Raw genomic sequence first — 27,245 nt, 5'->3', positions numbered from 1 at the left:
CCCCGAAATTTTATCCCAAAACGGCGCTGAATGGGAATGAAGTAGCATGGAACCATATCAAATAAAGAAGGAATTCTGATGAATTTTTTGTCCAGAAATCTTGTACAAGCCACGAAATTTGACCCCAAAACGGGGCTGAATGAGGAATGGAATAGCATGGAACCAGATCAAATAAAGAGAGAATTCTGCGAATTTTTTGTCCAGAAATCTTGTACAAGCCACGAAATTTGACCCCAAAACGACGCTGAATGAGGAATGGAATAGCATGGAATCAGATCAAATAAAGAAGGAATTCTGACGAATTTTTTGTCCAGAAATCTTGTACAAGCCACGAAATTTGACCCCAAAACGGGGCTGAATGAGGAATGGAATAGCATGGAACCAGATCAAATAAAGAGAGAATTCTGCGAATTTTTTGTCCAGAAATCTTGTACAAGCCACGAAATTTGACCCCAAAATGGCGCTGAATGAGGAATGGAATAGCATGGAACCAGATCAAATAAAGAGAGAATTCTGCGAATTTTTTGTCCAGAAATCTTGTACAAGCCACGAAATTTGACCACAAAACGGCGCTGAATGAGGAATGGAGTAGCATGGAAACATATCAAATAAAGAAGGAATTCTGACGAATTTTTTGTCCAGAAATCTTGTATAAGCCCCGAAATTTTATCCCAAAACGGCGCTGAATGGGAATGAAGTAGCATGGAACCATATCAAATAAAGAAGGAATTCTGATGAATTTTTTGTCCAGAAATCTTGTACAAGCCACGAAATTTGACCCCAAAACGGGGCTGAATGAGGAATGGAATAGCATGGAACCAGATCAAATAAAGAGAGAATTCTGCGAATTTTTTGTCCAGAAATCTTGTACAAGCCACGAAATTTGACCCCAAAACGACGCTGAATGAGGAATGGAATAGCATGGAATCAGATCAAATAAAGAAGGAATTCTGATGAATTTTTTGTCCAGAAATCTTGTACAAGCCACGAAATTTGACCCCAAAACGGGGCTGAATGAGGAATGGAATAGCATGGAACCAGATCAAATAAAGAGAGAATTCTGCGAATTTTTTGTCCAGAAATCTTGTACAAGCCCCGAAATTTTATCCCAAAACGGCGCTGAATGGGAATGAAGTAGCATGGAACCATATCAAATAAAGAAGGAATTCTGATGAATTTTTTGTCCAGAAATCTTGTACAATCCACGAAATTTGACCCCAAAACGGGGCTGAATGAGGAATGGAATAGCATGGAACCAGATCAAATAAAGAGAGAATTCTGCGAATTTTTTGTCCAGAAATCTTGTACAAGTCACGAAATTTGACCACAAAACGGCGCTGAATGGGAATGGAGTAGCATGGAATCATTTCAAATAAAGAAGGAATTCTAACGAATTTTTTGTCCAGAAATCTTGTACAAGCCCCGAAATTTTATCCCAAAACGGCGCTGAATGGGAATGAAGTAGCATGGAACCATATCAAATAAAGAAGGAATTCTGATGAATTTTTTGTCCAGAAATCTTGTACAAGCCCCGAAATTTTATCCCAAAACGGCGCTGAATGGGAATGAAGTAGCATGGAACCATATCAAATAAAGAAGGAATTCTGATGAATTTTTTGTCCAGAAATCTTGTACAAGCCCCGAAATTTTATCCCAAAACGGCGCTGAATGGGAATGAAGTAGCATGGAACCATATCAAATAAAGAAGGAATTCTGATGAATTTTTTGTCCAGAAATCTTGTACAAGCCACGAAATTTGACCCCAAAACGGGGCTGAATGAGGAATGGAATAGCATGGAACCAGATCAAATAAAGAGAGAATTCTGCGAATTTTTTGTCCAGAAATCTTGTACAAGCCACGAAATTTGGCCCCAAAACGGCGCTGAATGGGAATGGAGTAGCATGGAATCATTTCAAATAAAGAAGGAATTCTAACGAATTTTTTGTCCAGAAATCTTGTACAAGCCCCGAAATTTTATCCCAAAACGGCGCTGAATGGGAATGAAGTAGCATGGAACCATATCAAATAAAGAAGGAATTCTGATGAATTTTTTGTCCAGAAATCTTGTACAATCCACGAAATTTGACCCCAAAACGGGGCTGAATGAGGAATGGAATAGCATGGAACCAGATCAAATAAAGAGAGAATTCTGCGAATTTTTTGTCCAGAAATCTTGTACAAGTCACGAAATTTGACCACAAAACGGCGCTGAATGAGGAATGGTGTAGCATGGAAACATATCAAATAAAAAAGGAATTCTGACGAATTTTTTGTCAAGAAATCTTGTACAAGCCACAAGATTTGACCCCAAAACGGCGCTGAATGGGAATGGAGTAGCATGGAATCATTTCAAATAAAGAAGGAATTCTGACGAATTTTTTGTCCAGAAATCTTGTATAAGCCCCGAAATTTTATCCCAAAACGGCGCTGAATGGGAATGAAGTAGCATGGAACCATATCAAATAAAGAAGGAATTCTGATGAATTTTTTGTCCAGAAATCTTGTACAAGCCACGAAATTTGACCCCAAAACGGGGCTGAATGAGGAATGGAATAGCATGGAACCAGATCAAATAAAGAGAGAATTCTGCGAATTTTTTGTCCAGAAATCTTGTACAAGCCACGAAATTTGACCCCAAAACGACGCTGAATGAGGAATGGAATAGCATGGAATCAGATCAAATAAAGAAGGAATTCTGACGAATTTTTTGTCCAGAAATCTTGTACAAGCCACGAAATTTGACCCCAAAACGGGGCTGAATGAGGAATGGAATAGCATGGAACCAGATCAAATAAAGAGAGAATTCTGCGAATTTTTTGTCCAGAAATCTTGTACAAGCCACGAAATTTGACCCCAAAATGGCGCTGAATGAGGAATGGAATAGCATGGAACCAGATCAAATAAAGAGAGAATTCTGCGAATTTTTTGTCCAGAAATCTTGTACAAGCCACGAAATTTGACCACAAAACGGCGCTGAATGAGGAATGGAGTAGCATGGAAACATATCAAATAAAGAAGGAATTCTGACGAATTTTTTGTCCAGAAATCTTGTATAAGCCCCGAAATTTTATCCCAAAACGGCGCTGAATGGGAATGAAGTAGCATGGAACCATATCAAATAAAGAAGGAATTCTGATGAATTTTTTGTCCAGAAATCTTGTACAAGCCACGAAATTTGACCCCAAAACGGGGCTGAATGAGGAATGGAATAGCATGGAACCAGATCAAATAAAGAGAGAATTCTGCGAATTTTTTGTCCAGAAATCTTGTACAAGCCACGAAATTTGACCCCAAAACGACGCTGAATGAGGAATGGAATAGCATGGAATCAGATCAAATAAAGAAGGAATTCTGATGAATTTTTTGTCCAGAAATCTTGTACAAGCCACGAAATTTGACCCCAAAACGGGGCTGAATGAGGAATGGAATAGCATGGAACCAGATCAAATAAAGAGAGAATTCTGCGAATTTTTTGTCCAGAAATCTTGTACAAGCCACGAAATTTGACCCCAAAACGACGCTGAATGAGGAATGGAATAGCATGGAATCAGATCAAATAAAGAAGGAATTCTGACGAATTTTTTGTCCAGAAATCTTGTACAAGCCACGAAATTTGACCCCAAAACGGGGCTGAATGAGGAATGGAATAGCATGGAACCAGATCAAATAAAGAGAGAATTCTGCGAATTTTTTGTCCAGAAATCTTGTACAAGCCACGAAATTTGACCCCAAAATGGCGCTGAATGAGGAATGGAATAGCATGGAACCAGATCAAATAAAGAGAGAATTCTGCGAATTTTTTGTCCAGAAATCTTGTACAAGCCACGAAATTTGACCACAAAACGGCGCTGAATGAGGAATGGAGTAGCATGGAAACATATCAAATAAAAAAGGAATTCTGACGAATTTTTTGTCAAGAAATCTTGTACAAGCCACAAGATTTGACCCCAAAACGGCGCTGAATGGGAATGGAGTAGCATGGAATCATTTCAAATAAAGAAGGAATTCTGACGAATTTTTTGTCCAGAAATCTTGTACAAGCCACGAAATTTGACCCCAAAACGACGCTGAATGAGGAATGGAATAGCATGGAATCAGATCAAATAAAGAAGGAATTCTGACGAATTTTTTGTCCAGAAATCTTTTACAAGCGCGAAATTTGATCCTCGAATTTTTCACTAGAGATATTTGAGAGCGATCTCATATTTTTTTATCATTCTAGAGTATATTTAGAATTAAATAAATAAAGCATGTATACAAGGATTCAGATAACTTATCTTTTATCAAAATCAAAGTTCAAGTAATCGAAAGCGACTTGCAAATATTTCAAATGTTTGAATTTTTCAAATAAATAGCAATTTCGTAAAACAATTTCTTAATTAAGTAATATTTTTTCACCTAATTTAGAGAATCGAAATTTTACATTCCATCTGCTATCACCAGAAACATTAAACAACGATTTGGGCACACCTTCCAATATTAAAAGTAAATTTTTGACTACCAACTAATTCAGTTACCTTCAGATAGATGTTAAGTTGAAATACTTGAGATTTGAGGGTATTATAAACTAATTTGATTGACAAGTAAAATTTTCTAAAATAAAATCAAACGTAAATTGAATACAAAGTAATCAAAATTTAACAATTTCAAACAAGCAAATTGTATAAATTTATCAGAATAGATATGTTTCCCACTTATATCAAAGTCAAACCCAAAGAATAAGATGAACTTGGATACTTGAAGAACAATTTTTGAAAATAGTACAAAATGACTGAAAAAAAAATACATAGAAGGATTCGTACAGTACAGTAGATAATAGTTATATGAACAAAATGCTTAAGAATATATGGTAGATCTAAAAACAACTATCAGAACATTTCCTGAGTTTCGACAAACACATTGTGTAGGAATTTATCACAAACAATATGCTTCTCACCATATTATATCAAATTGTGATTAATGAAGAATTTTGTGAATGCGAAGGACTAGGATGACTTTGGTATCGAGTACTTTATAAAAAAATCATCTAAAACATTGATATATCAATATCATTAATCATCCCAGGTACTTTTTAGACCTTCCTCGTACATATTAGTGACTGTTAACAATAATTTACTTCAAAATGGCAGCTGCGCAAGGTTTGCTCCTGTAATTTTTTTCAATCGAAATAAGCCAATGAATTATTCTGATTATAAATAATAACCGCTATAGATGTATTTTCAAAGATATATTTAGAATTGCGAGTCAATTGGTTGAAAATTGGTAGGTATGATATACATTATTTAGCTAATCACATTTAAAGTTTTGGAAAATCATGGAAAATTTTGCTATACCCTTAATCTGGGATACGGAAAATCCAGTACTTAAAGGTTTTTCACGGCCATAATCTTTTGAAACATAATTTTTGAGGTCCTAGGTTTGTCTAAAGCTTAAAAAGATAAAAATATATAATGTAAGTGAATGTTATTAGCTGTTTATACAGGGTGCTTCTAAATTCATGCTATAGTAGGTGATTGTTTTCGAGATATCACACTGAAATTGATTTGTTATTTTTTTTTCTAAAATTTCAGTAAAGCTAGAAACTAAATATTCTGTAATTTTCGTGCACTCGCAAAGGACTAACCACAGGTATTTTTTCAATATTCCTGTTACATTATACGGGGGGGAAATTAGCAACCCTTAATTTATTTCATATTAAAACTTTTTTCAAGATGAAATTTCATGTAATAAAACTTAAAATTCTTGTTTTATTTGATAATATTTTTTATTACCAATTTTTTCCACAACACCACAAGCTATAGAGAAAAAAATAAACGCTATGAGCGCTTGTCTAGTGGGGAGCTAGTACAATAAACAAAGTTCAATAAACTGAACTATATACAACGAAAGATTAAAGTACGTAACGCGAGGTAAGTCTTTAGAAACGGTGCAACATCGCTGAGATCTCGGCGTTCAAGGTCCGATCGCTTCACTGTCTCGAGGTAGAATGAATTTCTCCTCGATTCCAAACGCCTCGCCTGGGTTCGTGTAAGGAATGAAAATTAAGAAAGTTACTTGGACTTTCCTGGATCAGATATCGTTCAGTAAGACGGATTATTTTTTTATTGATTTCATAGGAGAAATGTATATCTGTATTAAGTATTTTTTAATACAAGGTCATTTGGCGTGGTCGCCACAACACCATAATTCATAATTTTTTTTAATTAATTCAGTAAAAAGTAGTAAATATGTAAAATGTTTTAGTTTCTAACGATTTTTGTCGCATGAATTTAGAAACACCCTGTGATAAAGATGGGTAATATCTACATTAATTTAGCATTAACAATATAAGGCGCTAGATACCTCAGCGTTTGCTTAGCAAATTTTTTATTTTTCGACTGAACTATGAGTAAAATAACAGAAAGCATTAAGTTTTCAAAGGAAGTTACTACTCTTCAATTCACATAACTTCTTGTGAAAAATTCAATTTTACAAGAAACTTGTAATATGAAAACCTTCAAAGAAGATGTTCAATATGCCAATATTCACTTCAAAAAAGTTTTTGATCCGCTTTGTCTTATTTCTTTTTACATAGCAAATATTCTTTATTTTTCATGTAGTCGCTTTTGAAGCTTCTTTTATCTCCTGTGAGGATTAATATTTTTTGTTTTGATTAGTAATACCCTAATCTGGGACTTAATTACCAAAGCACAAGGAAATTGAAATTAAATCCTCTGGGTGGCCAAGCAAACTAACTAACTATGACCAAGCTTGTACCACTAAATAATAGAGAAGCCACAACCATACTGAGTATAAAGAAAATCTAGATAAAATACACCTTGAACTTGCGTTGATAATGTGCTTTTTCAGCATACAAATCTTCAGAATTTGATGAAATCAGAAAATATGTATCAACATTTTGATTATCTTTTTGCATGTGATAATTTCATGTAAAAAAGTTTTCTTCTCCTTTTTAAAAACGAGCTCATAGCTATGCTAACTTTTGATCATCATTCAGCTGCTTTAAAACCCAACGTGCCAAAATTTTCTTTCAACTCAACTATTTTCTGATGATTGATTAGACAATTCCATAGCCGACATTAATTTCTTTGAGGTTTGAATCATGTTTGAGCTTCTGCAATGTTTTCATTAATAAAATTGGTTCCTATCATAATCAACTAGATTTAAATCGGGAGATCTTGAAGGCCAAGAAATAGGATATTCACGTCCTATCTATTTGTTGATATAAATGTTATTTATGTAGATGTTCTCTCAATGCCAGTAAACAGTGAGGGGATGCCCTATCATGCTGAAAACATATCGTTCACATTGGCAAACGAATTCGGCAAAATATTTTGTACAAAGTCAAAATAGACGACATTCTTGAATAGCATGGGGATTTTCTTTTGCCCACACATATGAATTACGGAACGATTCTTCTAAATTAGTCTTCATGTGCGAATAGTGACCTATACAGGGTTGGTCGAAGATTTTTGATCCTTCTAACAAAAGTTTTAACAAAACTAACTATATAGTACCTAACATAGATACACACAGAATAATTTAAGAATAATTTATTTATGTAATTTAAATAACAATCGATATGGAATATCAATAAACATCAAACGGTCACCGCCAATTTCAAACTTTGTAGAGTTGCATGTTGTTTTTATTTGATATAGTTGTGACAATGTATTATTGTTTTAATTGATACCTTATCATGTGATACGTTTCGTATGTTTGATAAAATGAAACACGGTGCAATATTGAATACGAATCCCCAAATTCTAAAGCCGGTCCTGGAATTTCTAAGTTTAGCTAATACCAGTCAAAAGCTCGATAGTAGTGTCACCCTGTGTAATATTTAGTGGAGAATTGATTTGTTTCATGATCATCCAACATGCCTTAGAGGCAATTATGCATTCTCCCTTTTTCAAACACTTCACATCATTAAATAAAACTTGAATACGGCACACGTATCCCCTGTTAAATGTATTCAATCTGCTTGTTGCGTTGTTAGTTAAATCTACAGGTGAGCATTGACAAATAAGGATAAATTCCTATGCTAATGGAAACTTCGTTGAGCTGGTATGTTTTCCACTTTCGTTGTTTGTTTTAGAATGGATAATGGGAAAGTTACAGAATGCACTTTAACGTATTCTTGAAGTGGGAAGTCAGGAATAAAAGAGATCTCCTTTGTTTCGTTCGAGGAAAATGCTCGAAGGGCTTTTATTTGGAAAACAAGGACGATCGATTTTGGTGTAGGTTCAACTTTAATTACGAAGCGAGTTTTTCGCGGTACATTCTGTGAATAAATGTATCACGATTCAACTGTACAACACAATTATTTCCGGACATAGTTATAAACTAACAAGAGATCTTCATATTTGAGCCAGATCAATATTCCATCCAATTGGAATAATAACGAGTAGTGCATAAAAGATAAGTGAATTTCCGAAAACAATTTATATTATCATTTAGATGTGGTATTGAAATCGAGGTCGGATGTATCGAAAATCAGACGTGGGTTTCATCATGATTTACAAATCAATCGGAATGAAATTATTGTTTTACCAAAACGGATGCGGATATTCATTTCCATATTAAGTGGGTAAACGAATGTAGAAATTAGAAAAAATTTATAAAACGAAAAAATGTTCGGTGAAACTTTGTTTGAATTTATGGAGCTGATAAGCTGAAAATGGAAAGAGAAAACACGTTTTTTCATTTAAAAATAAAATTTTGTATGAAATATGTTGAGAGAGGGAAAGAAAAAAGGCTATTACGGTGATTAATCGATCGAATGACTTCGTACTAATAACAAAACAACAATGATCGTCAAAAAATGGAACAGAAATATAATGATATTCAAAATCACATTGAAATATTTGGGGCGTACAATTTTCTATTCGGTATTATCTCTTAAAAATTATGCCATTTGACTTGAATGATAAATAAAATTCTAGGTTTTTAACCTACGCTGCCATTCCAAAACAAATTATTTTGATGAAATATCAAGAGAAAAATACCTACTGCAATAAAAACTAACATACGAAATTAATCAAACCGTTACACACATATGGGTATGAGAAATCCCGTCCCTCTAAGCATCCACCCCCGAATAAATCCGTGGATGAATGCGAGGAAGAACATTCCACCACCCTCTGTCATTTTTGACGGGTTCTTATCTTTGTTCGCTTCATAGTTTTTTCCCTGGGTTCTATGGGATTTTCTGGGAAGTCTTATATTTTTATTAAGAGTTAGGCTTATCTTCTTTGTCTGGACGTCTTAATGTGTGAATGCTTTTACTTTGACTATAAGTTAGAGCGATAAATTTTCTATCGATTTTGACACATTTTTGTGTTTTTCCATTCTTCCTAAACAGAGATATAATCATGAAAACCGTATATGATGACATAAGCAAAGTTTATTAAATGATACACACCCTCTTGATTTGTGCATTTTGACTTTCAATCAACATTTGACATATCTAATCGTTCAACTGATTTTTATTTTTATCTTATTGGAAAATAATGGCCCTAGCTATAGTTTTGAATAATTCATTGAGAAATTCAGGTATATTTAATTATCACAATGTCAATTCAATGATTATCAACTAATTTGGAAAATTATTCAACAGCTGTCTCTTTTTTTTTGAATATTACAGTATTTCAAAATATCTTGAAAGGAACCGCCAGTCAATCCAAAACGAGAAAATGGTTCACGCAGTTATCGAAGTCACGAAATTCAACCAACCATTCGAAATTGTTGCAACGGCTTCCTTTAACAATTCTACCAAATATAGGACCAAAACGGTTGATGAGCAGCAATCACGCTAAACTATGGCCTTTGGAAAAAATTGTGAATTTACTTTTGCTGGGAGTAATACCTGCAACTTTTATCGCACCTAATATAGTATTAAATGATCTTTTTGCCGGTTTGACATGTCTACATATGAATTGGTGAGTAGATACAATTTTTGAGTACTGATTTTGATTAGTTAGGTATGGAAAAACAACATTCAAAAGAAATTTCGGCTACTACAGATAAAATTTTCACTTTAATGCAATAACAAAGTCCGTCTTTTTTCGTAAAAAATCCCTATGATGCTCTTCCTAAGCAAAATTCAATGTTTCAACCCTCAAGCTGATATTTCTGCTTCAAGTTTAGATAGGTTGAATTTTTCTAAATTAATAAGATGTGGTAGAGCAGACGTTGGTCATAGCGGTAGTTGTTCCTTCAAATTTTAACGAGGAGGCACAAAAAATACTGAAGCGGTTGTTGATGGTACATCCAGGTAATGAATCTTTTTGGCGTATCTACCAACCCTGCTCTGGTATGGCTTTGTATTTCTTATTTCAATGAATTCGCCGAAATGTAACAAAATTTTTACAATTGTTGAAAGCCATTTTAAACTTTGAGCAGCTTGAATGGCGTCAGTTCTTGCTAATGCTCATACGCATAGTAAACTCTCCACATCCGTATTCCCCCCTAAGCATTTTAAAAAGATTACATAGATGATTATTGCACGTCGCATGTCTCTTGTCATTGCATCACGGCTGCCATTAACAAAAATTCAATTGGTGAATTGAACAAAAACCTTACTTAAAATTTGATTCAATATTTTGTGACCGGTTTAAAAATGATGATAACAAAACTTAGTAAGTAAGTAACGAAGTGAAAAAGTGCTCAGTTGATTACTGTCAATAATCATAACAACTGCTGCTTTGGTTTTGGAGCCTGATGGACAGGTTGGTTGTTAAGCCAAATGTAACTAGATTTCTCCCTAGAACTGCAGCTGTACGCAATAAAAAAGACACCAATCCGATGATATTGCAAGTGCGAGATCTTGCATGGAGCAAACGGCTGAACTTTTGCGCATGCTTGTATTGTATCATGTCAAATGGCCTTTAGGAATATAACGCACGACATTGTAGAGGTATCTGACAACTCACACGTTATTGACTGTAGGGCTTTAAGGTTTCTAGATAATTACGCACGCAATAGAACCTTGAAATATATATTTCACAATACTGAAAATGCAATACATATTTTTCGTAAAATTGACCATTTCATCTAGTTTTCAATTTCTCAAAATTTTCGGTTCATTGAATAAGTTCCACCTTTAATAAATCATAATTCGATTTGTATTAGGTGTATAATCATAAAAAAATATCAGTTCAATTTTTTTAAAGCTAAATCTAACTTACTCACAGTATTTTTGATACAACCCAAATTTTTTGACTTATTTGTGAAGAATCCATTAAAAAGAAGCTTTTTTTAACAAAAATTTCAATCACAAAATAATCTAAAAGTATCGATTTTTCGAAAAAACTCCATATAATAATTTGTGCATATCTATCGATTTCTTTGGTTTGTTTAAAAAAAAAATTACCACCTCCTAGTTGGGGTGGTATTCATCGCCAAAGTAAGCATATAGCGGCATAAGTTGGATTTCACTTTTTAAGCTTTTATCAAAATTTAAAGCAAAAAGATGCGTTTTGATGGAAAGCTGAAATAAAAACCGTCATTACAAAAAAAAATAATTACAGTGAATACTGTAATAGTTTTTGTCACAAGTAGGACGGTTTTACAATAAATATAATTGAAAAGTGATGATCAAATATAGTTTAAAAGACTTAAAAATTCACTTTTAAACCACACCAAACCAAAATAAAAAGTTAAATAGTTATTTATGCAACAATTGAGTAATACTTTTTTCACGAGGAGGACGGTTTCACCGCAATTCCTACGAGTTTCATACAAAATTTTTTCTACATCTGTAGACTTAAAAATTCTACAAGACTTTTATCAATTTTTATTTTGTGATAGTAGTATTGGAAGTACAACTGTAAGTATTATTAATTTGAAGTGAAGAAGAAGTTATATTACTATTGGTACTTGAATTGCCAACATTTAACGAGTTCAAAGAGATAAAATCGTCTATAATCTATACTACTTATTGGATTGGTGGAAATTTATAATGCTTGAAGTCAAACTAGTCGTTTCCGTTTAAATTTTCACTAGGGAATCCATTTGGTTTTTGATTGAGTCATCTACGTAACCCTCTGCAACTGAGTTAGATTTCCACCCATCGTGATTCCCTAGTTTAATTATATCACCACCACTAATAGAGACGCCGAGGAACGTCGGTATGTATGCCCAGGGTAGTTTTTTGGATTTGGTAAATTCAAATATGTTGCGATAAGCGAGGGAATTTTTGAAAAGGTATTGATACCTATAACTTGTGTTTTGCATTTTCCATTTCTATACTGCAAAAAGAAATGATCTGTTCTGATATTAGTGGGTCGTTGGTTTTTATATTTTTTATAAATTAAGTTTAATCTATTGTCAGTATATCGACGTTGAACATGAGTTTTTGTGTCAGGTACTATGACAAATAAAACATTTCCGGTATTATTAATATCGATACACTTAATTTTATATAATTCCTCCCTTCGCAGAGCTCCTGCGATTCCGATTATTAAAGCAACCTGGAAGATTTTACAAATTATATCTAAGCTAACAATGATCGTCTGGAGCTTGCAACAGAAACTTACAACTGATTTATTTTTCAAATATGCAATGATCTTCGAGTATTTACTGATGTCTACGTCGTTATTTACAATTAGGGTGCCTTTCAGTTTTGTTTCAGTTTTGAATAAGTCGACCAAAGTGTTGAAGACTTCCACAATTTGGATTTAGTTTCAAAGTAATCTAGTAACACTCTTTCTGTGAAGCTGTTTATGCCTTTTTAAGTACGCCACTCCAGAAAAGAATTCTATTTGCCGATTCAACAACATCTTCTGGTGTACAAATTAAACTTTCTTCGCTATTACTCTCTATCACTAATAATAATAATGATAATAATAATAATAATAATTCTACACTCCTTTTAATTAGACACAAAACGGATTTTCTTGAACGAATAACAAGAAATAAAAGTGTCACAGTTTATGGGAGAAACGAATTGTCATGAGAAAGAAAGCATTCACAGCTCACTATTTTGATAAAAACACGTTACGGCACCTTTTTTAACCTTTTTAAAAAACTTGAATATCATCATTTCATAATTGAAAAAAAAGTTCATTGAGTTGTGGGAGTCGTGGAAAAAATATTGTACATAATTCGCTGGAAAGTGAGGAACATACTTAGGAGAATACATTTCTACTCGTGTGTTGAATGTCACTTTCCTCGCTTTCCTCGAAATTTGACTTGTGAATTTATTTCTTAATCATAAAATTGTCTTTTTTAGGGGTTTGGAAGGAGTTGTATTAGACTATGTAAGACCTATTATATTTGGATCAGCTATACCAAAATTAGCTATACTACTTCTTTATCTCATATCGTTGTCGACGTTCGTCAGTCTCATTTATTACAATCACAAAGATATCGGTATTGGATGTACTTTTCGAAAATTTTGGGAAATTACCGATGAGGATGAATAAAATATTTTTATACTTTTATCACTAAAATAAAGTTTGTTTCTATGTGTAAATATGAAGATCGTTACCTTTCGGTCCCATTGCAACTGCTATTACTATTAAGGTGATTTGATGAAGGTGGATTGGTACCGGCTGTGGAACCAGGAGCAGTTCGCCACGCTCCTAATAACGGTCCTTCGCCCGAACTCACGAGAGCAACACTCGATGGCAATTTTAACCGATTTCGCAAGTCCTTTCGTCTGGCCTTGCGTGACAAATCGAGCTCACTAGCCGCCGAACTTACATTAGCCGCGCGGTTGATATAAGCGATACTATCGCGCGACGACGAATAATAGCCAACTTCGTGTTGCTGATGCTGATAATGGTGGGACTGACGTGGTTGTTGCAGGTGTGCGCGCGGTTGCTTAGACATGCCCAGTTTGCATCCTACCAGATCTGCAATAAAAAAAAAACAACATGATTATAATAAATTGTTGTAAGGAGATCTTTGACAGGACAGAGATGTTTCAAAAAAGAAAAAATTGAATAAAATCTTATTATTCCAAAGCTTTCTTAATAAAGGAATACCTCCATAATGACAGACACAGAACAGAGTTGTATAGGGGAGTCCAAAATATCGACGCCCGAACACGCGATGTATAATTGTCAATACGCGAAACAGGGAAAATCCAAGTTGATTCCGTAAACTTCCAACGACTGGCCTTGCGAATTATTTATGGTCATCGCAAAGGCCAGACGTACTAGGACCTAGCAATGTTACACATCATGATGACAACTGATCCTACTTTTGACAGAAAATTGTGAGGTGGTAATCCTGGCGATTCGAGTAGATTTGAAAGAAAACAACTGTCCCCGAAGAAAATTTTGAATAAGATCCTCGACATCTTTATTTTTCGCCGCCAATTATGGTTATTGAACTGTTGCGCCATATCTGGGAAAGTATTATGACAAGTAAGGCACTAAATCGTAACGAAGTTCTACTGATTTTCATTATCAAATTGTCACGAGAGAACAAACACTTTTCGTCTAGAGCTTCGTAATTACCAAATATGAATTCCATTGTTTCGACTCTATTTTTTTATCTGAATCTAAGTCCCCTCATTCACAAGATCATTTGCTTCTTCTTTCTTATATACAATTGTGTCTGCTTTGCCTATTACATTTAGTGTTTATCGACATCTTATGATCACCTTGGGCTCGATCATTTGAAAAATAATTCATTTTACAGCTGTTTAACTATCAGATGATTCCTATTGTTATAGTTCATGTTCAAAGTGAGCACTGCGCACATGTCAATGGTTAGAGCATTCTCTTGGAAGGTGTTGATAACAATCCACTCCAGTTCAAGTGATTTTTCTAATGTCTTACCTTAAACTTAACTTTTCGGGAATCGCTTTGAATGTTTTTATAGATCTTGTTTCATATATGCATGAAACGTTAATTTTGGTGAAATAGTGAAAACAGATTGGAGTATTAGGAGGCTTTTCAAGGAAACTAGTTTGAGAATATGGACAAGAAGATAGAAATCATCATTTAGTGAGCTCTTGGTTGAAGTTCAGAATCAAGTAAAAGATCAAATCGTGATGATACATAAGGAATGAGGTTGAAAATAACTTAATAACTCTGATCTGCTATCTTATAACAATGGAGATTTGGAATACGTATATCCTCTGTTCCAGTTCCGATTTTTCATTTCGAAACCATTCATTGCTCTTATTAAGATTAATTCATATCAAATTAATCGATATAATGTATCCACCCGTTATCAGTATTATTATATTTAGTAAAAAGTTTGATGTAAAAATTATATAACTGAGTTTTGTTAAATTGCTTTTGGAAGTAATTTGTTGAAAACACAAAAGTTTTGAAGTAACATGATATTCAAATTAATTTTCTTCAAAGTACTGCTCTCTGTTAGCAACCCACTTGTCTAAATGTTTAATCCGTAATTGCAAGCATTACTGGAAGGTTTCTTTAAGAACAGCTTTTATCTACTCTGTAAGTGCTTTTTCAATGTTAGGAGTCATCTCAAAACTGTTTCCTTTGAGTTTTATTAATAAGTTACTGGTTTTGAGAGCATTTCGCGGTCATAACCATGAAATTTCATCTCTATTAACAGTTTGTCGAGGTTTTCTTACATTTTTATTTTGGTTTTTGAGGTCGTAGTATATTGCAAACGTTGACTTACTTCCACTTGTATTCAGTAAAAAGTAATTATGTCAACAGAACAGACAGATTTCAACATTTTGTGAGATGCTCTAGCACTTTTTCTGAACTTTACTCAAGGCTTGAGGTGAATATGATGCATATTATACGTCAAATATTACAAAAACGATCGTAAGCAGTTGTAGTAACTGACTAATGAACTGGAACGGTTTCACTGCTAGTGACAGTGCAAAGTGATTTCTAAAATCACACCTTGTACTAATATTTTGATAGTAACAAGTTAATAGAATACCTTCCTGTATATTTTTTAGGAATTTCCTGGAGTATATCAAATAGAATTTGTTGTTATTTTCATAACTTGCTTTAATAATTATTCAAAACTTTTTTTTATATGGATGATAATGATGATGACAAGGGAGTAATTTATAATGATCAAAACTGTAAGGTGTCATAGTCTTTATATTAGCGGTAGTAAGTCCAATAGATTGTAAAACTCAACTGTGATGTGAAGAGCTTCAACTCGACGGCGATTTCCAATCTATTCACTACATTGAACGTTAAAGTTCGGTTCAATCAAGCTTTTTTGTTGATCCACTAAGAAGTTCATCAATTACGTTGAAATAAATGTTCTTAGAACATTGTTGAATCAACAAAATTCGGCCTTAAGGACTGTTCCTTTGAGACAAGAAAAGTATTTAACGGAAGCTACGGGTGCAAATACGAGGGCTGCTACTTTAGATAGATATGGCAACCTGATGTGAATATGTCAAATGTTATTTACGAGGGATATTTGAGTTTGGTATGAGGTACTTGAAACATTCATTTTGGTCTCAAAATGGAATTTGCTATTTCTATTGAACCAACGGCAGTGTGTCGATCAACTTTCGGTGATGAAGCACCATCTCGAGTCACACTGTTTTGCTGTGAAGCGGATGGAAGAATGTTATATTATTGTATGACAATCTTCTGACCATGTCATATGACTCTGAATCAAAGTACTGCTCTGTAGCTAGCCCAGCTAAAACTGAATGAAGTGTAGAAAGTGATCAACCGCTGGATGAAAGATCATGTATTTTCTTTTGCTCTGAACAAAACGGGATAAAGGATCAATAAGATTATTCCTATTCCAGTGGGAGACGAGCTAACAAAAGTCACAGTCAGGTATCTTCAAATAACAATTGATAGTAGGTTGAACTTCTGGGAGCAGATTCGATTTGGAGTTGATGAAGCCGCAACAAGTGTTGCCATATTAAGCAGGTTAATGGCCAACGTCGAATCTTTTGCTCAGAGATGTGGACCGTCTTTTGAGCTTATCGAACAGTCTCGGTGCCAGCTGTAATGATAATTGCGGGAGTTATTTCGGCAAAACTTCTTGTTTTGGAACAAAAACGTTACACATCTGAAAAAAGCAGAGGTATTTGGAGTGAGGATAGCAAAATTCTTGGAAGCCCGATCAGAGAGAAAGATGGACGAAGCGATTGATTCCACGCTTGTAACCTTAGATAGATAGTACCATGGTGAAGTTGTATATTATTTCAAACAATTTCTATCCTAACATGGGTATTGTTTGCGCTATTTGCACAGAATGAGGAAAAAGGATTCAAGGGGTTGCCACTACTGCGAATGAGTGTGTGATGATACTCTGCACGCGTTTTTCTACTGTGGACGATGGATGGAGCTTCACATTAACGAACTCTTAGCAGCAACTATCGTGGCGTAGATGTTGAGAGGAGAGAACCAATGAATTGTGTTTCTCAGTATATTTTAGGATTTTTGCGCACAGCGATTTTAGTGAGAGAATGGAAGGAGCGCTCCTGAATGACAAAAAAGAAAATACAACTCAAAATATGTGATAAATTGTTGCTCGTTGATATTCGGAAAAATAGGCGGATGTGCATCAATTATAATACTTAATATAAAATTTGTAGTGGAACTTGAAAGTTCGACCAAAATTGAATGATTATAAATTGTTCACTGCTCTAGCTATATTGTCATTTTTATGATATTTATGCAAGAAATATTTGTTAAGCTTTTCTTTTCTTGAGGAGAAAAGCAGTTCATGTAATTGTATGGTTCAATCCTCTATAAATTTTCCAGCATTTATTTAGCTCACCCTAACTTAATCTGAGGTGCTCGAGATATTCTGGCGATCATTTCTTTTTAATTATCTGATCTTTTATTCTTGACATGCAGCCTTACTTATAGGGCTCATATTTGGTGGAGGTACTTACCAAGGCACGAAATCCCTGCTTGGGTTCCTCTAATATTGGGTAGTTTAAATGTATCCAAAAGATATCAATTTTTGAAACAGTGAATTCCTAGTTTCAAGGAAGCATATCGAGAATCTGTACTGGTAAGTGTTTGTCCTAATAGATGTTTAGTCACTTTTCTTTTATTGAGGAAAATAAGAGTGAATTTAACTATTGTTACACTGAAAAAATAAGAACCGACACATTGTCATCTTTAAAATCTAAACTTCAAGGTCAACAATCGATGTTTACTAAAGCTAATACAGAGAGCAAAGATGCCCTGATATCAAGTTTTATTATTGCGTTAAAAATCGCGAAAAGATCAAAACCTTTCATGGTGATTTTATTAGAGACTCCATGTTGAAAGTTACCGATGTTTCATTTCCATCTCAAAAGTTAATGATTCGAAATATTCCTCTTTCAAGAAACACTGTTGTTTTATGAATGAATGATTTATCTCAAAATTTGGCTCTTCAACCAAAGGAGAAAATTAAGGAACTTACAAACTTATACAGTTGATACAGCTCAAGTTGCTGTTCTTATACAAGGCATCAACAGTAACTTTGAAATAACTGAAGAACTATTAATGTGCGTTCCATTAACAGGTACTACAACAGCAAATGATATTTATTCTGCAATTGTGCATTTGATAGCAGAATATGAACTCGACTGGAATATACTTAGCAGCACAACTGCGAATGGCGCTCCTGCCATGGTTGGCAAACATTCGGGCGTTGTAACTGAATTAAAACAGAAAACATCAGGAAGTTTTGTGGGATTTCAATATATAATTCATCAGGAATAATTGGCATCGAAACATTTAAAAATGGACCATATCACGCAACCTATAAATAAACAAGATGTGGACAAAAAGTTTTCTGATGTCCCTTATTTCGAGGAGTAGTTTTAGAAAGTTTTCTTACATTACGTGACCCTATTAAAGCTTTCATGTTAGAAAAGGCAAACCAATTGATTATGACAATGATTGATTGTGTCTTTTTGGTAGATATGAAGAAACACTCGACTGATCTATAAAGTTACTGAGCAAAAAACTGATTGTCACTCAAATATACTTATATAATCAAGCCTTTGAAACAAAGTAGAGGCTGTGAGAAAATCAGGAAAAAATCAAACTTTGGACCATTTCCCTCATTTAAAATCATTTAGCACAGTGATCCAAAAAAAATTTGATGATTATTCTCAACTTCTGCAAAATTTAATTAAGAAATTCAACAATCGTTTTGAAGACTTTCACAAAATGAATGAAATGTAATTTCCAATTTTCAATAATCCTTTCAATTTTGAAGCTTCACAGGCACCAGTTAATTTGCAAATATGATAGATCATCTATCGGACTGTATTTTTGAAGAAAAATTTAATGAGACTAACGCTCTTACATTTTATACACAATATTTGAAGAGTTTGGATAATTACACGGAATTAATAAAAAAGCATGCAGCACGCATTTACGTGAACAGATGTTTTCCATCATAAAAATAAATAAGAACAAACATCGCACAAGACTTACGAATGAACATCTTCAATCAATTCTTAAAATAACTACAAGGAATATGATACTCGATATCATTTTCGAGTTCCATAATAACATTTAATCTAAGAAAACAATTGTGTGAGCCAATTTGCTAGTGATTCTTTACATCATCGTTCTTGATGATTTTTCTCACTAACAGAATCATTATAAGCTAATTTCTATGCAAAACCACTTCAGCCTCAATGAATAGGTGTAATTTTCTGATTGGTTTATTTAGAAACCAGAGGCAAAACAGAGAAGTTAACATCTTTGATAAAGTAACTAACCTAACTACACGCCAGTTTATTTTATTTAAGTTGTAAATAAACAATCACAGAAAAAAATCTTAACTTCAAAATATTACATATCTCAAGACGTAAGGCAATTAATGTAACTTTTAGAGTCGTTATCAACAAAATTTCACATCAACCCTTTCGCAATTCAAAATAATGATGGTAGTGAGTATAACGTGGAAGTAATAAAGGCGAAGGCTAATTGTTTTATGATTTAAATTATCTCAATTAAAATATAAATCAAAGAGCTCAAGTACCCTTGATATTTCATTAGAATGAAGGGGTTTTAAGAAGAGCTTATACCTCCTGCAATTGGAAAGGTCCCATTGTTTTCAATTCCTCTCTAGTTAAATAATCTTAACAATCGATACAACGTGAAGCGAATTTGATAGAAATTTATAATATTATTTTTATTTATGTCCAGGAGTTGATTGGAACAAAGTTATATTGTAAGTATAATGTAAAAGAAAATATTGAAATCGGGGTTGTTCAAAGAAATTCACAGGGTGATTTTCAAGAATGACAGAAAGAAGCTGAAATGAACATATACAAAGGGAAATTCTATTTATTACTGCTTAAAACTGATAATATTTATATATGTTATTCTCAAAATACGTGAGATATCCCAGATGGAAACTAACATACTAAATGTATAACATCTGGAAGAGAATATAACTTTGAGAGAGTTTATCAAGTTTATTATCTAGGATCAACCATAACATTCACAAACCTAGAAAAAAATGAGATAAATAGTAGAGTTTTAAAATGAAACAGGGCCCTGGGTTGCTTATCAAAATACTGAGAACGAAAAACCTTTCAACAGCAGTCAAAATAAGAATTTATGAAACAATTATTGAAAGACTAGCAGCTCAACATGCATCGGAAACTTGGATAATGACAAAAAAGACAATAATAAAGAAAAGAAAAGTCATCAGTAAAATTTATGGCGAAGTCAAAATGGCAGAAGGTATCTGGAGAAGATGTACAGCCAGAGGACCAATGATAATACACAAGAGGTATAAAATAATAAAGTTAGTTTGAGCACAAAGAGCAAGATGGTTAGGTCACATTACCAGGTAACTGCAGCAAAGAATGGTGCCGAAGGGAGAAAGAAGAAGGGGTAGCAAAGCACGAAGGAAGTGGGAAAGAATACTTAAGAAGATTAAAGTCAAAATTTAGAGGTGAATTGTATATAGGGTGTTTCCAAAGAAGGTGAAGCCGTCTCAATGATAAATAGGAAACTGAAAAATATTTGGGGTTTGCTCAGTAAAAAATTTTCGTAACGCCATCCGTATACAAGATAAAGGGCGTTGAAGACACGTTTTTTACGATTTTGTCGCAACTACTGACAACATTGTAATGAAATTTTATACGAATACGTTTTGGAAGCTGATACATCCAATGAATTTTTTTTTACGTTAATTACACGGTTCGTACCAAATAAGTAATAACCGATGGTGGTATGGAATAAGATGAATGTATTAATTAAACAAAAAATCACAAGATGAAAATCTAAAAGAAGACTAATAACATAAAATAAAATTCCATTGAAGTAGGTGTTCGAAATGTCCTTTTTTTTCACGAATACACAAGCCCATCGTTTTTTATAAAGAATCTATTGATCTTCTAAACGGGTCTCAGCTATGAGATCATTCAAGTGACGTTGAAATCTGTCTTTCAATTCTTGAAGTGTGCAAAGGATTGAAACCGCTTGACCTAGGAGGCCAATGAGCTTTTGCACCTCTACCAATTCATCGATTCGGAAAATGGTTACTCAACCAATTACTACACCTTCTATCAAAGTTTGATGGAGCTCCATCGTGAATAAAAAATAGAGATTTCGATATCATTTAGCGTTAAATCTTCTAATATCTCGAATAATTGATTGCTCGAAAAATCACCAGGAACATATCACCATTTAAATTTCCAGATAGAATGTGACAGCCTATTGATTTGTTATCACACCAGTAGCGTGCATTATTGGAATTAATCATACATTGTCGCATCGTTTGTAAAAAGAATACATTTTAAAAAATTTGGATTGTAATGTGTGACAAAAATCCACTCTAACCGGTTTGTTTGTCTTGCCACATTCCTCACGCTAACTTTTGGAATTTAATCAACTAAATTCAGAATAATATTTTCTTTATTAATGGTTCTTGTTGTTTTTGGCCAGAATTTATTTTTTCAAGTCTCACATTCCCAGTTTCTCGACAACGTCGTTCAATGGCTCTAAATGTATTTATACTTGGTAAGTTTCTTCGAGGAAACTTTTCTGCATAACGCTTAACAGCTGCACTAGAGTTTCCTAAACTCTCGCCTAAGGTTAATAACATGTCAGTGAATTCAAAACTTGAGTACATTTTGATTAACAATATCTAATTTAACCAATAAGAAGGTTTTAGAAATATAATTATTATTGACTCCACGGCAAACTCAGAGAAAATTCTATTGCCGTGTAAAATGTAGTTAAAGTTAAATAATTATGGGTACTCAGCTCTTGGGGGCCTTAGTTTGAAACAAACAACAGCACCAGAACCCAGAACCGCAATACATGATTATCGAATTGTTGTTTGTTTCACACAAATGCCTCCAATAGCTCAGTGCCCATACTTACTTAAGCTTAAAAAATATCTTAAACTGATTAGACTGGATTTTTGTAAAACATTACAAGAAACAAAAGCCATCAGTCCCAATTTTTTTAAATGTATCTGTTTTATCAAAGGGGCGACAAAAAATTTTCAATTCACATAATGTTTACTAATCAATAATAATAATTAATAACTTTATCAATATTTTATACCAGCATCGGTTATTTCTACATAATTTTCAAATCAAAATATTCCGAAGTATCGAGTTTTATCAACAGTATCTTTTTGGTGTAAAATTAAATGATGTTCAAGTACACTTGAAATTTTTCTCAATAAAACTAATAATGAAAGAGTTATGTACAATATTATTTAGTACGAACAGTGTTTGTAGCCTCCTCTATTCATTGGATGTAAGCTCCAAATATTTTTCAGTTTTCTACCTATCCTAGAGATGGGTTCACCTTTTTTTGAAACCCCCTTTGTATACACCTGTCAATTGATGTATACCATAAAAATTTTTGACTCAACTTAAAGCGTACAGTGAACTAGCATTTGAAAGAACGTTTTGGCAAAGTTTAGATATTATAAACACATTCACGAACGAGAAATCTATTAAATATGATAAAATCAACTTTTACATTACAATTTCGCAATATCATCTAAAATTAAGAAGCAAAAATATCATTTTCATATAATGTCCTTCCGGTTCTATACTCTTGAAGTTCAACAAATGTGTGAAAAATGTTATAATCAGTATTTGTTGGATGAAATTGTTGTAGTTGAGGATTATCTTCAGTTTCGAGATGAGCTTTTAACTGTATTTAATAGATAGTTATTTAATATGATCCATTTATGTGTCCGCAAAACTTTTGTTTCCGTAGAGACCTCCAGCTATGAAAACAATGAACTGAGAGAGTTTCTCAACTGCATTAACTTCCCTCCAGATATGATTAGATTCGATCTGGCATAACTATTATATGTAAATCTGGTATGTTCATAAAATAAACAATGATAGATTACATTTAATATTGGAATTACGAAACGTGATTAAATACTTCGTTTACGCATTTCAATTTTTAATCAATATTATACCAGGTGGCTTAGGATTTCACTATAACTATTGATGTTATTGATGTGAATGTGAAAATTGTAGTCGGAGTCGATAGTGAATGGTTTTAACGCAAAAATCTTTTCATTCACTTCTAAATAGAAATTTAGGCTTAGGATATTGGTTCTCAAGTTTCCTATGAATAAAATGATTTTATGAATTACCAAAATCTCAAAAACGATATAATAAATCTTCATGATGGTAGCGCGCTTGTGAATTTTTTTAGTACATTACAATTTTAACGTTGTTTATTTTATTTCATAATATATATATATATATATATATATATATATATATATATATATATATATATATATTATATAATTTGAATTACCTCTCAATCAACCTACTATTGGTCTTCAATTTCTCATTTTTTTATTATAGAATGCAGTTGCTTTTCTCTCTACAGGTATTTACTTGTCTTACAGATTTTATTATGTCTTATCTTTTCATTATCTATTCCAATTTTTCTTTCCCTAGTCTTCTATATTCATTCCCTAGGGCGGCATCCTGTCTAAATCCGTCATTGAGTTGATTGGTACATTGCTGTAGGTTTAATCCACGTCAAAAGTCATATGTTCGTGATTGAATTCCATTTTCTGAATCAGTATGAATGTTATAAGTATATGTAAATAACACTCCAGAAGTAATTTACTATCAAATAATCATCCCAGCGACCGTGGTATTTATCTCTCATTACGGTAACCATCTCCTTGTTCACTATAAGACCTCAGATTTTCAGGATACCTGTCTAAGTGGCTATGTAGGTAATGTACCTTAATGCTCATGTTACACCCAAAATTTTCAGAGGTAATTAGAAGGTTCAAAACTAATTTTCAGTCTTCTAGTTTCGTAACAAATTTTTTAGCAAAAGATTTCCAAGTTGCTCCTTCTAATTTATAGTTGCCATAGATTCGTTAGTTTCATTATGAATTTTTCTCTTGAAAGTACATGAAATTAGCTCCAGTTTTCATATACAGGGTTATTCTAAATGATGGACCCATTTTTAAAAATGAAAAGAGAAAGTTTCAAAATTTTATATAATGTGTTACAAGGGTTCAATGTGGCCTCCAGCTGCTGCACAGCAAACATCTAGGCGGTAGCCAAACTCTTCCCACACATACATCCCAAATGTATCTGCTGTTACTGAGTGCACGGCAGCAGTTATACGGTTCCATAGATAGTTCAGAGTTATTGGTAGAGGCGGGACGAAAACAGCTTGCTTAACATAGCTCCAAAGATATAATCACATGGGGTGAGGTCAGAAGAGCTCGTTGGCCAGAAGTGTAGAGTCAGGTCTTCATTTCCCCTGCGATCAATCCAGCGCTGAGGAAGGGGTTCATTTAAAAAGCCTCGTACATCCAGGTGCCAATGGGTTGGAGCCCCATCTTGTTGAAAAATGAAGTCCTGAGAATCTTGCACAATTTGGGGGAATAGTCATTGTTGAAACATTTCAGTCACAGTTCTTTCCATGATAAGGCACAGAACACGTTTATCCTCAGTGAGTCTCTTTCGTGTTGCAATGTTGTATGTGGATTTTGCAAATCTTATATGCGAACATTGTGTCTGTTGACATTCCCACTGAGATGGAAAGTTGCTTCGTCGCTAAAAATGATACGCTGTACAAATGTGTCATCCTCCATATTTCTAACACATTACCGGAAAATTCGAGACGTTTCTCTTTGTCATTAGAGCGTAGAGCCCGTACGAGTTCTAAACGGTAGTGCTTGTACAGCAAACGCCCTCTTAGAAATTTCTATACAGTTGGTTGGAGTATTCCCAGTTCTCTATTGGTACAAACTGTCTTCTATCCGTCTGACACATGCGGTCAGCCTGTGTCAGATAATACTCGATAACTCAATACAGATAACTCAATAACACAGAATACCTTGTGCTCCACAGTCGCCATCTTACTCACAAATGGCAGTGACAGAGAATGGCGGCCTATTGCCACTCTAGCGGCCACTTCTGGAACTAACATCGTCTGCTTACACTTGTAATACATTGAAAAAAACTTTGAAACTAACCCATTCTATTGGTATAAAAATTAATCATGTAGCATTTGTACTTTAATAAATACGAATTTTTAAAAATGTAGTAGAAATTCGAAGTTTGTACTATAAATAAATGTATTTTAATCTAATTTTCGAAGTGTATAAAACGAAAATATTTTTATCTAAAGTGGTTGTAATAAAAGAAGGCTATATCGCAATCTTCTATTGCAGGAAAATCTGTTCATTTGATGAAGTATTTCGGAAAAGAAAGCCGTTGTTATTTCTTCGGAAATACACGTATCTTGTCCAATTTGTTTCAACGTAGTGAACACGTACGAAAATAACAAATTGCTGCGGATTCCTATAGCGTTCGTATATATTGAGATACTTATTATTGTGGTGAACCAACCAATAATGACGCCAAGACAAATATACGGATAATTTTATTTTATTTACAGAAGGAGCCTCATAAGTGATGTTGGTGAAAATTACTCAATTCAAACATTTTCTAATGTTTTTATAATTAATACTATGGAGTGCGATAAATATGAACTTCTTGTATTGTCAAGACATTATTGGAAACTAAAGTTTAAATCAGCCGTGCTGCAATGAAAATATGTGACATTGAAGATGACATAGTTAATGAACGTTGTAATTGTAAACAAAATAACGATTAACGAACTATCTTGAACCTTTTAAAGATACCATACATCACCAATTAACATAAGATTTATAAAAGATTTCAAGGAAAACCAGACGAATTAATTAAGATTCGAGCGATACGTCAAGTAGAGGTATGTACAATCTACTTGTCCTGTCGAAAAATAATCGTCTTATTAGAACCATTGTTACTTGCGGAGAAAAATGGATTTACCTAACAGAGCATGGAAAATCATTGATTAGACTTGCTAGACAAAGGAAAATTACCAGAACCCGTCGTAAAGAGAGCCCGATTCTTGTTGTGTATCTGGTGAAATTATGAAAAGTTAGGAATCATTCCTTGTGGGCGTGCTATTAATGCCGAGGTGTACTGTGCACAGCTGCTTTTTTCAGAGAAATACCAAATTTTCGTTAACTGAAAATGGGTTTACTTACAACAAGATATTGTTAAACCACATACTGCTAAAGTTATGCGGAATAAGATCGAAGAACTTAGTGGTATTCATCTCCTACTACCACCAGTAGTCTGACCAGCATGCTGAAATTGTAGTGCGATAATTGTTTGCATCTAAGGCAAAAATATGGTTTCGCTAAGGTCTCGAAGGTATGTATTGATAATTTTCGATGTACATTATACGAAGGTTGTTCAATTATAAACCTGAATTTTTTAATAAACCCACGAAAAATATAAGTATCTGCACTCAATGTTTAACTGGTCTCGTACAAAGTGTCCGCGATTACGTAACCTCGCTGGGGATGTATGGTTACGATATTTGAATAGAAATCCAACAAGCTCGACTTACCTAAAAGGCTCTGCCTAGAAACACTTTTGAGTACCCTGTGAATGCTTTCTGTGCTAGTTTTGCGCGAAACAGCATGTGAAGCAGCACATTGGAGAGGTGGTGAAGCTATGTTTAATCTGGAACCACTACTGCTTAACCGTTCTCCCACCATACATCCACCTGATGTAATGATACCTGCAACGAAAAATCTACATCAATATAATACTTTTTTCATTTGACAATCGATAATCCACAAGACTCTATGTCTAATCGGCAGAAATATTTACAAAAATCCCATCGTTGGTCTATTCAAAAACTACATCTTGCCGATTGAAGTCGAGTAAGCACTACAAATTATCAACAATTATTATCGCTATGATCATTTACAGAAATGCTTCTACGAGGATTTAACGTTCCAAAATTGATTGGCAAAAATTTATTCGTCT

General features: G+C 33.7%; 1 protein-coding gene across 1 annotated transcript in view; it reads right to left on the bottom strand.

Moving 5' to 3' along the window:
• The window catches only part of LOC130443996 (cyclic nucleotide-gated channel rod photoreceptor subunit alpha), a 365,533-nt gene that overhangs the window by 160,198 nt on the left and 178,090 nt on the right, over nt 1–27,245 (bottom strand). Inside the window, exons 4-5 of the mRNA XM_056778947.1 lie at nt 26,821–26,994; nt 13,494–13,860 (exon numbers count right to left, since the gene is read on the bottom strand). Of these exons, the coding sequence (XP_056634925.1) occupies nt 13,494–13,860; nt 26,821–26,994 (541 nt within the window). The remainder of the gene's footprint in view (nt 1–13,493; nt 13,861–26,820; nt 26,995–27,245) is intronic.

This window comes from Diorhabda sublineata, chromosome 1 (genome assembly GCF_026230105.1).
Source record: "Diorhabda sublineata isolate icDioSubl1.1 chromosome 1, icDioSubl1.1, whole genome shotgun sequence".
In the NCBI taxonomy this organism is placed as follows: domain Eukaryota; kingdom Metazoa; phylum Arthropoda; class Insecta; order Coleoptera; family Chrysomelidae; genus Diorhabda; species Diorhabda sublineata.
The sequence above is the reverse complement of the archived record's forward strand: the minus strand, read 5'-3'. Positions and strand labels throughout refer to the sequence as shown.